This window comes from Primulina huaijiensis, unplaced genomic scaffold (assembly GCF_012295235.1).
Source record: "Primulina huaijiensis isolate GDHJ02 unplaced genomic scaffold, ASM1229523v2 scaffold32015, whole genome shotgun sequence".
Classification (NCBI taxonomy): Eukaryota; Viridiplantae; Streptophyta; class Magnoliopsida; order Lamiales; family Gesneriaceae; genus Primulina; species Primulina huaijiensis.
The window spans coordinates 239,869-257,323 of record NW_027357518.1 but is presented as its reverse complement, the minus strand read 5'-3'; the positions used below and the strand labels follow the sequence as shown (position 1 = coordinate 257,323).

At 36.2% G+C, this 17,455-nt stretch overlaps 3 protein-coding genes across 3 annotated transcripts; 1 reads left to right on the top strand and 2 right to left on the bottom strand.

Annotated features, from left to right (window-relative positions):
* The first annotated feature begins 368 nt into the window (after window positions 1–368).
* LOC140968041 (endoglucanase 6-like) lies at window positions 369–4,606 on the top strand. Its single transcript, XM_073428883.1, has 10 exons — window positions 369–661; window positions 739–935; window positions 1,022–1,234; window positions 1,529–1,729; window positions 2,252–2,341; window positions 2,422–2,586; window positions 2,784–3,068; window positions 3,281–3,629; window positions 3,725–3,799; window positions 3,920–4,606. Exons 2-10 carry the CDS (start codon window positions 753–755, stop codon window positions 4,216–4,218), a joined length of 1,860 nt encoding a protein of 619 aa, XP_073284984.1. The 5' UTR covers window positions 369–661; window positions 739–752; the 3' UTR covers window positions 4,219–4,606.
* A 396-nt stretch (window positions 4,607–5,002) lies between these two features.
* LOC140968043 (probable protein phosphatase 2C 8) lies at window positions 5,003–6,765 on the bottom strand. Its single transcript, XM_073428884.1, is given in 5 exon segments — window positions 5,003–5,105; window positions 5,107–5,257; window positions 5,371–5,476; window positions 6,080–6,109; window positions 6,111–6,765. Coding segments are annotated over 5 exon segments (798 nt in total). The 5' UTR covers window positions 6,519–6,765.
* A 1,154-nt stretch (window positions 6,766–7,919) lies between these two features.
* On the bottom strand, window positions 7,920–16,452 carry LOC140968040 (long chain acyl-CoA synthetase 4-like). Its single transcript, XM_073428882.1, has 19 exons — window positions 16,197–16,452; window positions 15,056–15,119; window positions 14,817–14,906; window positions 14,304–14,360; window positions 14,123–14,171; window positions 13,882–13,958; window positions 13,589–13,628; window positions 13,404–13,498; window positions 12,148–12,315; window positions 11,899–12,009; window positions 11,735–11,822; window positions 11,465–11,531; window positions 10,711–10,786; window positions 10,504–10,621; window positions 9,555–9,800; window positions 9,331–9,470; window positions 8,792–8,974; window positions 8,519–8,638; window positions 7,920–8,127 (listed from the first exon to the last, which is right to left on the bottom strand). Exons 1-19 carry the CDS (start codon window positions 16,346–16,348, stop codon window positions 8,092–8,094), a joined length of 1,977 nt encoding a protein of 658 aa, XP_073284983.1. The 5' UTR covers window positions 16,349–16,452; the 3' UTR covers window positions 7,920–8,091.
* Between the last annotated feature and the right edge of the window lie 1,003 nt (window positions 16,453–17,455).

Below are 17,455 nucleotides of genomic sequence, written 5' to 3'. Positions count from 1 at the left end.
ATTTGAAAAATATAAATATATGTACTAATATGATATTTGTGTAGGTATAAATATTTGATCATCTGACAGATTTGAGGATGAAGATAAAAATTAAATATCCAATAGAGATGGAGTTTGGGATGGACGTGAATATAATAGATGAGTATGTAGACGGATGGTCTAAAATTATACACGAATCCAACTCATTATAACGGTTTACCTTTTTCAAAGAAGAAACGAACTGGGAAGCCCATTCAGGCTGGAAGCTGAAGTCGGTGGCCCGACCCGAATCAATGGAAGCCGATTGCACATATTGAACTAGGAAGGAAGCTTTACATTTGAATCTCATTATTCACCTTAACCTTGAAAGCGCCAAACAACAGCAGCACATGCCTCAATTTTTATCATCTTCCCTTCGTAAAGAACATGGAAACCCTGTAATTTATGTTTTGCGTCCAATAATATCATCGACACTGAAATAAACACGACAGCATTTATTAGTATCTGCCCATCTTTCTGTACCATTTCCTCCCTCATCTCTTTATATATAATATGTCTTTATCCTTTCCCTTTCTCTCAATCCCCACCTTTCTTCCTTCTATACTTCTTTTCGAGTGTAGCACTTCGCTCGTTGTTGAAGAGTTTATCGCAAGTTTTAGCTGGTGAAACCGGAACAGCAGAGGTTTATATAAGCAGCCCATTTGAGTTTATTTTTTTTTCCACGTTGTTGTTACAAGTTTTGATTGGAAAAATCTTCAGGGCTCTGTTTTTCGATGGCTCCTCTGTTTTTGATGCTTTGGGTTCTTCTTCCTGGGGCATTGGCTGGCCACGACTACGGCCAAGCTCTTAGTAAGAGTATTCTTTTCTTTGAAGCTCAGAGATCTGGTTACTTGCCCAGTAACCAAAGAGTGAAATGGAGGGGTCATTCTGGGCTCAACGATGGAAAAATCAGTGGCGTGAGTTTCCCTTCATTTTCCATACCAAATCTCGTACGTCCAATTCTGGTTTGTCATTTTCATTTGGGATTGCTGAACTATTGCAGGTGGATCTGGTGGGAGGATACTACGACGCAGGGGACAACGTTAAATTCGGTTTGCCAATGGCATTCACCGTTACGATGATGTCTTGGAGCGTAATAGAATATGGAAGGCAAATGGGTGATAGTGGGGAACTTGGGCACGCCATTGATGCCATCAAATGGGGCACTGATTACTTCATTAAAGCTCATCCCCATCCATATATTCTCTACGGAGAGGTAAACCACTTTTCCCAAGTCATTTTTAGAGATTGAAAATTTTAAAAAAGAAAAATGACATCTTTTATATATGAAATTCTAGTATAAATGCAATATAATTTATTTTATTCAGCGTGTCACTCTATTTCCAATTAGATGATGATCCTTAACACTTAACATCCAGGTTACAAATATGTTCTTCATGATCATCATTACATTGACTCAAACGAACCCTTGGCTGACAATGCAGTATCTTTGATAACTATTCTTAATCAGGAAAAAAAATATTTCAATGTCATTTTTGGTTAAGTGAAGGTGGGAGATGGAAACACAGACCACAACTGCTGGCAGAGGCCAGAGGACATGACCACATCAAGAGCTGCTTACAAGATCGACCCCAGCCACCCAGGTTCCGACCTCGCAGGAGAGACAGCTGCCGCCATGGCCGCTGCCTCCATGGTCTTCCGCCGCTACAATCCTTCCTACTCGGCGGAGCTCCTCAAACATGCGTACCAGGTAATTTATTCTAGTCGCCAACAAAAATTTGAAGTTGGGTCCCCTGTTCCAGGATGACAATAATTAGGTAGTTAATCGAAGGTGGTTGGTCTCGGTGCACTGTAGCAGTGGATGACACATTTATTACAAAAATCTTCAGGGATCTCATCTCTTGTATGTATCAGCCGGTGGGCTCATGGATAAGAAGCTTGATATTTTAAGCAAGATTTAGACCTTCACAACGAAGATATAACGGTACATAAAAAATAAAAATAAAAAATTGGGTCGGTACGAGTAAAAGATTCGTACACACAAAATTGATCGTGAGACGATTTAATAAGATTTTGTGTAGTAAATATGTTACATGTAGAATAAGTTCCCTCATAAATATTATATATAATTATATAATATTTATCATCCATGCTGAACCGTACAGATTTGGTGCACTTCCATGCTGAACCGTCGAGTCATATCATCCACGAAAGATTTTTTTTTTTTTCTATGTGCCCGATTTGCACTAAACTCGTCCTTTGTTGGTTTCAGCTATTTGATTTTGCGAACAAGTACAGGGGGAAATATGACAGTAGCATCAGAGTAGCACAGAAATATTATCGATCTATTAGTGGATATGCTGTATGTGATCCCAACCTTTTATTAATGCTACTTTTACTTTTATATATTTTTGGAAATATAATTGAATTGTTACGGGGCAGGATGAACTGTTGTGGGCAGCTGCATGGCTGTACAAGGCAACAAATAATGAGTACTACTTGAATTACTTAGGAGACCATGGTGATTCACTTGGTGGAACTTATTGGGCCATGACTGAATTTGGTTGGGATGTTAAGTATGCAGGTGTTCAAACCCTTGTTGCTAAGGTTACTTTTTCTTGATTTTGAAGCTACGTGCTCATGATAAATTATTTTTCAAGATCTGGATATAAACTTAGATTATGATACTCGTATGATCTCATGTCAGTTTTTTAAAAATGTTGTAGTTTGGCATAAAAGATGAGATATACGACTGTCAAGATAAATTTTCAAGATACCGATTGGCATTGTATATGTTTTTGCAGCTTCTGATGGCAGGGAAAGGTGGAAGATATACTTCAGTTTTTGAGGGTTATCTGGAGAAGGCCGAGTTCTTCATGTGTTCCTGCCTGGGAAAGGGGACGCGCAACGTTCAAAGGACACCTGGAGGGCTCATATTTAGACAAAGATGGAACAACATGCAGTTTGTGACCAGTGCTACTTATATTATGACTGTCTACTCAGACTATCTCACATCAGCTGGCAAATCCCTCAAATGTGCATCTGGCTACGTCTCGTCCTCCGAGCTTTTCTCCTTTGCTAAATCTCAGGTGCTTGCTTATGCTAACATCATTCACCACTTTCATATCCATTTCCACTTAAAATCTATGTTTCGAATGTGAATATTTGTTATAGTAAAAGTATATAGTTGGTCCTACTTTTCATTAGCTCAATTTTCGGGAGCACCTGAAGATTTTTGTTGTTGATGTTAAGAGAAAAGTAGTTGATATCAAATATGATTGGCTCTTGTTTTTGAGGTTAGGTGGACTACATTCTTGGATTTAACCCACGAGCAACGAGTTACATGGTTGGATATGGAAACAATTATCCTAGACAAGTGCACCACAGGGCTTCCTCGATTGTATCTTTTAAGGTAGATCCTTCGTTTGTTAGCTGCAGGGGAGGCTATTCCACATGGTATAAGAGAAAGCGAAGTGACCCGAATCTTCTTACCGGTGCCGTTGTTGGAGGACCTGATGCTTACGACAATTTTGCTGATCAAAGGGACAATTATGAACAAACTGAGCCTGCAACTTACAACAATGCCCCACTTCTAGGCGTATTGGCAAGGCTACATGGTGGTCATGGTGGCTATAACCAGCTCCTTCCAGGTTCGTTCACTTCATCCAAAGACTTTCTTGATGGTTGATACCAACTTTAAGAACTAGAGGCGAGAATTAATGTTTTGTGGCATTTGTGATCTTAGTCGAGCTGCCTGCACTTAAACCGATTGTCAATATTCCAACTCCAGCTATGAAGCCGGTTATAGATCCATTTCCAGGTACCATTCAACACATTCATTTTTTCCCTATTGCGTTTTTTACCAGAAAGAAACCTTGCTATAGACAGACGCAATCTTCATTCTTGGATTGCATATTAAACCCCACAACCGGATTTGCAGATTCATCAGCCAAGCCAATCGGTATCACTCAAAAGCTTACAACTTCATGGATACAGAACGGAGTAACTTACCACAGATATTTGGCAACAATCACCAACAAATCTCCCAAAAACTTGAAGACTCTGAAACTCGATATTTTCGAGCTCAATGGTCCGATATGGGGTCTTGCAAAGTCTGGTAGTTCGTACTTCTTCCCTGAATGGATAAACACTTTGGCTGCTGGAAAAAGCCTTGAATTCGTTTATATCCACTCGGCTTCTCCAGCAGAGGTCCTGGTATCAAGTTATACTCTTGTCTAACCAAAGTTATACTCCACTCGGTTTTTAATCCGGTTCTGTGATCAAGAATTGTGCAGCTATACAAGACAGTGATCAAGGATTCGATATTTCTTTTTCTAAAGTTTCTGTGAATTTGAATTGCGTGTTGATTTGTGATCTCGGTCGGGCAAGGTTGAAATGAGAGCGAAAGTAGAGAAGAGACAATCAAAGATTAGACAAGTGCTCATCCTCTTTCTTATTCACTTCTTCTGCCCGTAGAATATGTAACCAGACAGTGGAATAGACATTGAAAATGTGTGAGAAATAAAAAAAAGTCTTGTTGATTTGTACTATTTGGCGAGTCCGAGAATTCCGTTGTTGCCATTATTTGTGTTGGACCATGTTGCATATTTCACATGATTCTTGATTGAGCAAAATACCTAGTGCTTTTTTTTACCTGACATTTTCTTGTTTTTTTCTTCACCGAAATTAAATTAAACAGTATAGTAAAAGTTAATAATAACTAAGCAAAGACACGAGAATATGAAAGTTACATGTTTGTAAATATGTAAGAAACCAAAACTAAATAAACAACTGCCCTGAAAGTGCAAATTAAAAACTGAGACATAACCCTTACGACTCCTACTTTACAAAACCGAACCACGACTAAGAAAGCAAATCCAAGTCAAAGACTCGGAATACTTTTATAACATTCAACTATAAAGCCACCCACAAAAAAAATAGTAATAAATGAAATAACACAGATTCACAAACACGAGTTTATTCCAGAAAAGAAATAAAATTACAAACAAAAGTTGATACAGATTCAGTTCAGCTGCACAACTATGACGCTGATGTTGTCTCTACTTCCCTTGGCAATGGCTACCTTGGCCAATGCCGCTGCCGCCGCTTCCGGAGCACCGGTTACCTAGACAGTTCTTTACGACTTGACACGCGACCGTATTGCACAACACATCCCACAGGCCATCTGTGGCTATTATGAGGAAGTCGTCCGACTCTGTTCTTTTGATGACCATGACCTCGGGCTCTGAGACTACGTACGGTTTCAGAGAGTAATCACCTTTGATATATAATATCATTTAGATCAGTAAAATTTAAACAAGATTCGGTGTAGTAGATGATGATATATTCTGAAGAATATGTATGGCGACTCCATTTTTGGCTATCTTATACCTAAGGATCTTGAAGTGGCAAGAACTCCTTGTACACGCCAGCCGTTGCAGTTTAAGATGCTTCCTCCTGCAGCTTCTATTCTCTGCTTCTCATCTGGTCGGTCCGGCTAATATAATCCAAATTTTGAAAAAAATGATTATGTGAAGCACGAATTATGAATCTCCAAATGAAACATATATAATATCAAATAATATTAAAATATGAATCTTGGGAAACATACTAGACAGGGTCATATTAATATAGCCCCAGACGACATAATAGGAAGTATTCTTCACTAGCCCTAGAGTGAATTAAATCAAAAAAATCTATACTACATAATATTTTTTTTAAAACTTAATCTGAGTAGAAAGAATTGAGAAATTTTGAGAAAATACCGTTCTTTAAATATTTTTCAGATATATGAAAATGTTTTTAGTCCGTTAAATATTTCTTGAAACAATATTCTACCTCTTCTAGTTCTGTATATATTTGAACTGAAAGGTCAAAACGATCTAAAAATCAAGGCCCCTGAAAAAATAAATAACTTTGCCAAAGCATTTCAACGTAAAAAGATATTCTATATTTCATTCAATCTCGTTGTGAAATTATAAATTTTGTAAAAACAAGGATCGAGAGAAAATTACTAAAAAAATATCATTATTTTATATTTAAAAAAACTAAATTATTTATATAAATAATAATAATAATAACAACACTGTCAGTACGTCACCTTGTGATCCCTCGACAATGGCACGGCAGCTTGCACCCCGGCAGAGCACCGCCCTGGAATCTCCACAATTCGCCACTACAACCTCCTCCTTCCCCACCAGAACAACCAACGCCGTCGAACCCATCTCCGCCGCATTCTCCTCTGCTAACTCTTCATCCATACTCCTAAAACACTCCGCCATCACCTTCTCCCAATCAAATTCCTCCTCCAACGGCAACTTTCTAGCCTTCTCTATATGCTTCTCCAAACAAATATGCAGCCTCTCACAGCAAATCTCGGCCACCTCCGCACCGCCGTGGCCGTCGTAAACAGCAAAGAAAGAGTACTCCCCTGCAAACCCAACATGCGGAGTCACCACCACGGAATCCTCCATCACCCTCCGCCGACCCATCACCGACACGAGCCCAAAATCCAAGCCATCACTTTCTCCCTCCGACATCACTTCTTTTCCACACCCAAAAGTGTCCGCTTCTGCACCGCCGCTATCCACTGACGAATGTAGCTCCGAACCCTGATTCTTAAAGCGGCCAGCCTCCGCCTTCAAACTCAAAGACTTGAGCCGCTTGATCTGCAGCCTATTCCTACGGGCTCCACCTGCCCTTCTGTCGTGCAGAAAAGTTTCATTGCCGGAACCTTATGTCATCTTTTCAGAGTCAGCTTTTCGCGGTAGCCTTGACTCATGCTTGAAAAACATTGGAAGCGGCTTAGAAATGTGAGATCGTAGGTTATAAATATGGATGAATATATAGAGCTACGTCACTGCATGGGAATTTGATGTCTGCGGGTAGAGACACATAGTTTGTGGTTAGGAAGGATTTTGCCTCTAATACAACTCTCAGTTTTTTCAAAAAAAATTTATTTCTCAATTTCCATTTTATCACATCTTAATTTTTTTTCTTGGGGAAAAAATCCAAATAAATAAAGTTTTCTATCAATTTTCGTTTCATTCAATTATTTTTTTATTATTTATCTTTATTTTTTCCGATATATCTAGATTGCATGAGGATTTAGTTTTATTATTATGGATCGAACTTGATCCTTTTTTCTCTTTAGTTTTTACAAACGTTTTTTTAGAANCAATATTTAAGAATCTCATATATATTAACCAATTTAGTGTGTCATTGTGTAAAAAAATGTTAATATAATTTTATCCCGACATAATATTTGTTATATACCTTTGATAGATTAAGTTTATTAATAATTTTCGTGTATTTCTCCAATTTTTTTCTATTTTATCTCAAAGTTCAAAATATCTTACTAAATTTATATATAATATATAAGTGTCATATATTTTAATAAAATATTTGTTTATCTTTATCTATATTTCAAATTTTTAAACGATTATATCATATCTAACATTAAAATTATTATAAAAATACATTTAATAAAATTTTAAAATAATATCTATATGTTTTTTTTCAAAAAACCTATTTAAAACCAAATTTTTAATATATATACATATTTCCCAAGATATATGTGTGTGTGTGTGTGTGTGTGTGTGTATACACTATAAAATTTTAAAACACCATTTTTCTTGGACTGTTATTCCCAACAGAAAACGAGATGCTCCGTAAAATTTTGGTCCTCCTCGATATATGTTTCATCAATTATATACTGTAGTTAAGATATTTTTAAAAAGTATATTACAATTGATTATGAAATAAAACTCGTTTAATATTTGAGATTTTGATAATAGATCGACAAATTTGAGATTTATCTTCCCACTAAATTATTTTTCATTGCCAATTGGAATGGTTTAGATGTTTGAGTGGGTGAAAGGTCGTCTGTTCGAGATTTGTCGTTTGTCTTTTTGAATTATGAACCAGAAACAAACAATAGATTTCAGACGAACTAACATCTAGCCCATTTTCATGGTTCTGACTCAACATTTTCTTCACTCAGCTGGGGAACAAAAGTTTACCAAACGAAAACGAAAACGAAAAAGAAAAAATTATGGTGGGAGCAAATTCTTTAAGGTGTGTTATCTGCGGATGTATCTTGGAGTAGCCTGTTTATTTCCCACTTTTGTACATGTTGATGATGATGTCCTGCATAAGAAGATCTGATGTTATTGGGAGGATTACATGAATAATCTCCCAAGAGCCACGACGCTTGGAGACATTTTTTTTCCCGATAAATCCACTCCTTGTAGCAAACAGCAAACAAAAGGCATTCGTAAATTGAACACGAGTGACACATTTTAAGATAAAGTTGATGTTCGAGGTTGCAAACAAGGGGTGGAGCCATATTGAAGAGGAAAATATCTCAAGTGCTCAGGGTACAAAATAACAAATTTCGATGTTTGGTTCTATATCTTAGTGGCGCTCCGATCCACGTCACTCTATGTTCATTGTTCCAATAAGATACCATTAATGGCAGCAAAAAGTTTAAAAGACAAACTACGGGAAGAAAAGCATATTACAATCAAAGATTACTGACCTGGTAGTACTTGAGCATCTGGGGCCTTTTCTTCTTAAAAGTTGGAGTGATGAGGTCTCGTTCCATATCAAATGATACTGGATCAAGGTGCACAGCTTTAATAAATTCAAAACCCTTCAACTACAAGAAAAAAAAAACAGGAAGGGTTTAGGAACATCGAGAAAATTTTCAGCAGTTGGCCGGTGATGGTACACGAGGCAACCAAAACTGATTGAAAATGTTAAGAGCTTAAATGTTTTGGTAAATAAAGAAGTAGCTAGAGAAAAGAAAAACCTTCTTTTCTTTTGCAACCCTTGTGAGTTCCCCGAGAAAGTATTCTTTTACTTCAACATTTTCACAGAGGGAACCAAAATCACCAGATATACCAGCCTTTTCAGCCCATTGTTCCAATGCTTCCTTGTTTGGGTTAATAATTGCAATGAGAAAAGACTCAAAGCTGTTACCATAAATCCATACCTGCAGTTCAAATTATAAGCAATTTGTGACATGTACAACAGCAAAGTACCAATATAAGAAGTGAAAATTCAGTAGAAGAAAAAAGTAAATAAAAATCAAACAAATTTACATTCTGGAATAACACATCGAAGAGTCCAAGTTAACTAATAAGTCGATGGTGTCAAAGAGAGAATGTAGAGGAGGTCTGCTGCGGCCATTCCAGCTCATAACTAATGTTCTCAAACTATTGCAGGCATTTACTCTAAAGTGAATGTAGTGTGAGAATTAACTTCTTTTGGCATGTCATTAAAAGCCCAACCTCACAGAGGGATAAGAGATTAGGATACATCAAACCCAACAAAACTGCTAACACATACCGAGTCAATATCTGGAACCAGACCATAGATATTTTCCAAGTTCTCCACAGCAACATATTCTCCTTGTGAGAGCTTAAAAATGTTCTTCTTGCGATCAATAATTTTCAAGCTTCCATCCGGTCGCCATTCGCCAATATCCCCTAACAAAGCAGAGTTTCATCAAAATTAGATGTCATACATCACATGCTAGACCTGAAATCAATTCCAAAATGGTAAGGAATAACCTGTGTGAAACCAGCCATCAATTAAGACCTCCTTGGTAAGGTCTTCCCGCTTGAAGTAGCCTGAAAATAAAGTATCCCCCTGTATGCATACTTCTCCACGCGGAATTCTTGAGACAGCATCATACCCCATTTCAGGAACAGATTCTAGGCAAACATCCACATTGGGTACGGGAGGACCCACAGTGCCTAGCATATTAATCTCATTTGGAATTGAAACAAAAGTACCAGCACAAGTTTCTGTCAAACCTACATCCCCAAAAAAATTAACACAAAGAAGAGGTCAGGAAGATCAAGAAAAAAATTACAGCATAAATGAATAATTTATGGGTTAAGCAAGTAATAAAAAAACACGAAAATGCATCAAAGTTGAATTGACAAAAACCTAAAATTCAATACAAAATATATTAAATTGGTAAAAGCAACTCCCCCTCCACAATTATTTTTTATTTTATTTATATCATGGAACCATTAAAATGAGGATTCCGACATGAACATGAGCGTGTGCAGCCTCCGTAAACTAGTGGATATGATTAACAAACATTTTCAAGTAAATTATCGGTAAATTTTCCAGTTGAAGTTTCAAAGCCAAATGATTGGATGAAAATATATCAACAAAAGTAATGGAAAAAACGGGTTACTTTGTAGGAGAGAGAATGAAAAGGTAAGATGAAATCTTCACAGAAAACAACGCATCCAATCACAAATGGCTAGCCCAATCTATGAACAAATAAAGACAGTTCATATGCCAAATGAACCAAATGCTTTAAAATGGTAAACTGAAGTATTGACAGAAAACAATGCATCCAATCACAAATGACCAGCCTAATCTATAAACAAATAAAGACTGTTCATATACATATGCCGAATGAACCAAATTCTTTAAACCGTGAATCGTTCAAAAACACAAAACTGGGTTGCTAACAAGTTTCATAGCGTGATTGAGAAATACCATATCCCTGAAGAACATGACAACATGACACCACTCGCAGAAACTCTTCCACATGTGATGCAAGAGGTGCTGCTCCAGATAAAATAATTCTTACGTTTCCCCCCAAGCCTTGTTTTACCTAGAAAAGCATGTCAGAACAGCGCAGTCACACTCTTGTGAAAATTCGAAGAGTATATACAAAAGGCCAACGTGCATGATGTTGATTACTTTCTTGAAAACAACTTTGTCACAGAGTGGAGATGCCTCTGTGTGTTTACTGCCCTTCTTCATACTACGTAGCTTTCTGCAAAAAATTTGGCATATTGCCAAAATATTGAAAGTCAAGAAGTTAGATGTCATGCCTCACAACAATAATATGCAATTAAAATACCGAAGGAAGATCAATCATGAAGAAGCGTAACATTTTATTAAACTGTAATACGAAACCCATAGGATAATTGATCTGTTCAATCTCACTCTCCCCAGCAGAATGCTAGTAACTCACCCAACAAGAAATATAACTGGATGTCTTCTCAATCCGACCCCTCTCACATTTTATATCCTCCCCTCACGTGTTTTTCCCTTCACCTTCCTAACACACATTGATAATCTTGGGCTTGGGCCATTCTTTGTCAGTAATTGGGCCCACTGAATTTGGAATGATCGGACCCAATGGGTCTGGGTTCATAACATTAGATCCCATTTTCAGCCATGGTCTACACCGAGAAGATGAATATCTCAGCTTCAAAACAGGCTAAACCAGGGGATTGGGGCTCCGAAAGGTCAAATTGCTAATGATATAGTCAAAGCTATCATGATGGATGTCAAGAACGGTTTGTTCAACTAAAAAATGATGCAACATTTCTCAAGAAGATAGCAAGAAAAGAAACCTTTGGACAAAATGCAGGTCAAGCTCATCTATAGCTAACCTCCATAACTTTTTCCCCTACCAAGAGTACAGTGAAATTGACGAAAAACTTACAAAGAGTAAGCAAAATTAAACATGGTTTGCTTAATGAATCCCCCAGACGAAATCTTCTGTTGCAAACCTGAAATAGAAAGATAAGTTACAACATAATCAAGACTGACTTGAGAGCTTAATTATGCATCACAGAGACGATTGAGTTATTTCTTCAATATTGACCATTTATCAGGAATTATATACTTTTCAGTCATGAAATTTTGAAGATACAAAAGGGTGCAACATTTAACTATTAGTAATCAAGATATATAATGAATAATGGAACCGAACCTGAATAAATTCGATCTAAAACCCGAGGAACTGCACAAAAGATGGTGGGTTTCAGCTCTCCGATATCTTCTACTAATAACTTAACATCCTGCAGACACGCAATAGCATAAAATGTAACTCGAGTTCTCTATTATCTAACACTTGGATGATAAACAAAATCTTACCCCACGCCAGAATCCAATTGAAGCCCCATGATTGATCATACACTCTTCAATGATACGATCAAAGATGTGTGCCAAGGGAAGGTACGAAAGATATACGTCTTTGACAGACAACTACAGAAAAAAAAATTGTGAATCAATCAACTTTAATTGATTGTTTGATGCCTACCACATATCATGCCATCTATGAATTTTTTTTTATCTAGCGTGAATTATCATCAAAACAAGAAAAACAAATAGATGGGCACTCACCGCTTCATTAACACTCTTTAGAAGATGCTGCACTCCAGCTATCATTGCAACAATGTTGTTGTTGGAAATCATAACACCCTTAGGGTCACCAGTAGTTCCACTAGTATACATAATCGTACAAATGTCAGTTCTCTTTTTCACGGGAAGATCGAAGTGCTTATTTTCGCCCTGTACAAAGAAAAGTAACAAAATAATATGTTGGGTAACTAACGAAGTATAACATAAGGTGCATGCACGAAATGAGTCAAATGACACAGAGAGAAAATATTGACGACTCTGTTCATATCAATAGGAATTGAGTCCAATCATTAAATAAGTGGATGAGCTAAACAATGACACTAAAATACAGACATTCTGGATAGCTAAATACATAATGACAACACATCATGTAACAGACAACAATCGTAAAACTGGATTTCAATTCTCCACCTTTTCACAAACAAATTTACCCTGCTTTGCAAGCTTCTCGAAACGGTTTTTTAATATAGGCCAAACTTGGATTTATCAATCTCAGGCTGGTTCAAGTAGTTTTTCAGATACATCACAAGCTCCATTCATGAGCTTTGGATTGATTTTTTTTATGAATTAATGTATTAATTGTGTTTTGATTAAACAATGTCGAATATTTTTTGTTAGTGGTATCCTTAGACCCTTGATTCTGTTCGTTTTCCAGAACTTAGACACTGAATTTATCAGTTCTTAAATTCATAAAGCCAGCGTCCTAACTCCGTATCGTGTCATGATCAGCAGATTAGAACGGGAAAGTAACATGTGGTTGCCATTACATTTCTCCTTATTAATATAACCGACAGTTGTGCATTCCCTCAAGTACCAGTGGCCCGAATGAAGTTTATGGCATTAAATATTTGGAATCCCAAGTAGGTATTCAAGAAGCCTCTAGCTTGATGTATGGTATTTGCAGAGACAGATAGATATCAGAGATACATTTGACATCTGTATAAAATCCTATATGAAATTTAGAAGATGCGGTTGGTTCTGAGGGTTTAAAATTTTTTAGCAGCATACACTGGGCATAACAAAGTGATAAACTACAAAGATCTCTTTCTAAATATATAGTATAAGATATTTCTTCCTCGAGTAAAACACTGAGATAGATTACTTCACTGATAAAAATGAAGTAGAGCAGAAAATATTAACCAAGCTGTTTGGTGTTGACCAGTATCTACATAGTGTGAAGCAAGTCCAATTAAAATATAACAAAGGATGTACCCATAACAAAAAATCAGCAGGCTTACCAGTGACAGAAATTCATCCCAAGAATAAATAGTCACACCAAACTTTTCAGCCTCTTCCTTTTGCTGAGAAGTGACTTTCCCGAAGCTCACAATTGCTGAAGTTGAGATGCAAAATTATAAATTCACCACCTTTTTTGAACCGATAACCATTAGTCCCAAGAAATTTGACTTGAACGCATACTTACTTCTCAAATACTTTGATGAATGTGAAAAAGTTTTCGACAGCTGCAAAAAATAAAATAAAGGGTCGCATTCAGTTGCATGATTCCATATCCACAGGTCTCATGATTCAATTATTCACAGTCAAGGGCCAAAGCCACATCTTCTTTAAATGCCTCCAAAAGTGCTCAAGCCTCACAAGAGATATAAGACCAAAATTATTTATCAACACAAATGGATAAAGAGACATAGGTAAAACTTTCCCACAGAATGTTTAAGAAACTCAATAATTCCATGTCCTAACTTCTAACAACTGTACCTCAGAAATTTTTTTCTCCTCCACAAAAGTAAGAGTAACTTCAGCATGGCATATGATGAATTCCACAGCCCCAGCACCTAAACCAGGTAAGAGCAAGGATCAAATCTCACAGTAACAACTGGACTTGGTTCTTTCATTAAAAAAACAGAATACTGCAAAAGCCTACGAGGTGGTAGATGCTTCATTTTCAAGGCACAAAATGAACTGCACAAACAAATGAAACAATAGGAATGATACATACCTAATGTGTCATATAAAGGGACACAATAAAGTCCATGAGCATTACAGGCCTGCAGCAATTTTTATCATATCAGATAATTGACAATAATGACAGGAAAATAAAAAACTTAAATTGTATAGTATGCTCACAAGCTTGAAGGCATGAATCCAGAAAGGGCATAAAAATAAAATCAAGGAAGTACCTCCATACTCATAATCCACTCGGGACAATTAGCACCATAAATTCCACATCGCCCACCCTGAGATTGTTAGTCGGTTAATTGATCAGTGTGAATGACATTATTCAAAAATGTAACTTCGAATCATGGAATTACACATAAACAGCAGCAGCGGAGAGAAAAGTCTAAACTGCATGAATTCACGAAGTGTGATTAAAAAGGTGGGCACACGGGGAAGCGTGGTATACAATTTGCTATTAATTTCAGTCATGAAAGACTACTCTGTATTTAGGAAGCAAAGGTTGAAGTGTGGACCTAAAGTGATCTGATTAAGACAGTCAATCAGTTGGAAACTAATGCCAATTGAAACAAACTTGGGTATCACATTTTAAGGAGCATATCGGAGTAGTATCACCAATATTGGAAACCAATTTCACCAAGAAATATGATAAAAAAATCGAACAAGACTGGATTTAACATGGAGCTTCATGACAACAATAATAAAGATTCATGAAAATAAAAGATGGCAAGCCTTACTTCCTCCAAGCCACAGCTACGGATGGAATTCCCAACTTGCAGCACTATGTTGTATACTTCTTTGTAAGTAAGCCACACATATTTTCCAGGCTTGTGAAGCAGATGTAGTACAATGATTAGCCAAGAGAACATCACAATGTTAAAACTAATAGAACAGAAGAAATATCAGATGAAAGATGAATTTGATGACAGTACACAATACACATGATCCCCAAATAATCATTACAATGAAATTGTACCTTCCCGCTGACAATTTCACGACGGCCAAGCATTCGATTGTTGGGATATTTCTCAACTGATAGACTGTGACATGGACAAAGAAAATAAAGATGAAAAAGATATCTGGGAAATCAAAATTTCAAGCAGAGCCCAGAATATAGGAAGCACGGACTCTCCAAGAGCTCATATCCCGGTCACTTTTATGAGCTGACCATTTCCCACATTATATTTGAATTGCATCAACTCGTGAATTGTTTTTATTCAACAAAATCTTAACGATCTCATTTTTCAAACATTCCTTTCGAATTTTTAAATATGAAACCATTACACTTGCGTGTAGGAATTTTCCAACATGATAAATAATAGCTCATTAAAATATGAAAGAAAATATATTAGGTAGTCCGGTGTGGTTGAAGTAACACCATAGCAGGTGTCAGGTAGAGAGCAATAAGAAGAACGTAAATTTTTTGGGGCTGCCTGTTTCATTCATCCCGTTCTTTTGTTGCACATGAGCACGTACAGACGTCATTCTATAGACGAAACGTACCTAAATGTCTGGATAATATTTGGAAAACAAATTTTACAACACCGAATCTATTACAACACCAAATCCAAAGGAAAGTAAAAAAACACGGACCGGCAAAAACAAGAATATGTTAAAAAAAAAAAAAGGTCATGAGTAGACGTGTCAATTTCATAAAATTTGAACTCTTTCTAACTGTGGGGGCCAGATCAGAGCTCTCAAACAAAATAATTACTGCTTTAAATCTTTTTAAAGTAATCAGATCCAATTGCATAGCAGGCTTGTCATCGAATACGTCCTGAATCAAATCAACAAATAACTATTATTGAAAGAACTACAAATTAAATTTTAAAACAAAATCATTTGAGAAGACCATCTATAGCTGCGCCAATCGTCTCCCTGTCATAATTCAGGAGCGATAAAAAAAAATCGACTTTTTTACTGCCGTTTCCAAACCATGCATACACAGGCACAACCAAAAAAATTCACAAATACAACACTAACAGAAACCCTTCCAGCTTAAACCCCCGATCTCAAAAATAATGAATCAAATTAAACAATCAGCATCATAAAATGAACAATCTTCGGTTCATTCAGCTCAATTAAAAATATGCAAACCAAAAAAAAAAAAAGAATACCTGAAAATATCCCAGCAGCAGTCGAGCCCGGGAATCGGCGGCGGGAATCCATCCTTAGCATACATACTTCGATAAACCGGCCCCATCGACGGCTTCCCATCTTTTGCAGGCTTCGAAGGCGCCACCTCTACTATATATCTCTTCTCCGCCATCTCCTCAAACTATAAATACACAGAAAATGTACCCACAATTTCTACGTAAATGCGGGTTTCTATAGATTGAGAGATCGAAATGCGAGGATCGAATGGTAGNTATAATGAGTCACAGTTTTGACTTTGAGAATTTAACTACTCCAACAATCAGATACCCTAAAATGTAAAACAACCGACCAATCACCAAAAATTTTCTTTTTATTTTCTTCTTCAACCATCTATGAAGATAAATTTCAAGTTTTATTTTTTTAACGTAGATCTCATATTTCAAGATTAAACGAAACCGAAACGAATTTATCGGACAAATTAGTAGGGCTTAAAAGTAGCCCGCTCTATAACATCACTTGCACTTATGTATCGCGATATCAGTATTGGTAGGAAACTAGTTTATATTATCTAACACTTACATATTAAATGCACATACATTAATTATTATAGATTTTTTATTTTTACACAAACATTCTTGTGAAATTATATTATGATCTATTTGAATCACACATAAAAAAATATTTATTTTTATGGTAAAATATTAATTTTTATTATAAATATGAACATAATTAACTCGTTTCACGATTCTACTGTTATTTTCATGGATGTATCCAGATTTTGAAAAAATATATGTTTATGGCCCATTTAGGTATGGCATATTATATTTTAATATATTTTATAAATATTTTATTGTAATAAAATAGCTTAAAATTAAAGCAAAATCTAGATATTTTATAGGTGAGACGATAAATTACAAAAGCTCATTTAAAATGCTTGTCGTTAACCAAATATATTATCCAAAAATCCTACCAAACATGTTATTAAGTCACTATTCAATGTTGATTTGAAGCTTGAAAAATTTAAATTTTTTTGTTCGAGTTCGATTTGAATCAGGGCTCGGGTTCAAGTTAGGCTAGAAATATTCGAACATATTCGTGAGCTACTCGAACCATTGCTCGAAAATAAATACTCGAAATACGTGAAATCTATTTATTATATATATATTTATATTATATTATTAAAATATCAAGTGAGCAGCTCAAGAACTATCAAACTATATAATTTGGGCTCGTGTACGGTGAAAAAAATTTGAACATGTTCGAGTTCTGCTCAAATTAA

Coding starts and splice junctions, on each gene's coding strand:
- LOC140968040 (XM_073428882.1), bottom strand. CDS start 16,348: ATGGCGGAGAAGAGATATATAGTAGAGGTGGCGCCTTCGAAGCCTGCA. Junction 8,975..9,330: donor TGGTTCCAGATATTGACTCG/GTATGTGTTAGC, acceptor TTTGAACTGCAG/GTATGGATTTATGGTAACAG. Junction 8,639..8,791: donor GGGTTGCAAAAGAAAAGAAG/GTTTTTCTTTTC, acceptor TTTTTCTTGTAG/TTGAAGGGTTTTGAATTTAT.
- LOC140968041 (XM_073428883.1), top strand. CDS start 753: ATGGCTCCTCTGTTTTTGATGCTTTGGGTTCTTCTTCCTGGGGCATTG. Junction 936..1,021: donor ACGATGGAAAAATCAGTGGC/GTGAGTTTCCCT, acceptor GAACTATTGCAG/GTGGATCTGGTGGGAGGATA. Junction 3,800..3,919: donor GGTTATAGATCCATTTCCAG/GTACCATTCAAC, acceptor CCGGATTTGCAG/ATTCATCAGCCAAGCCAATC.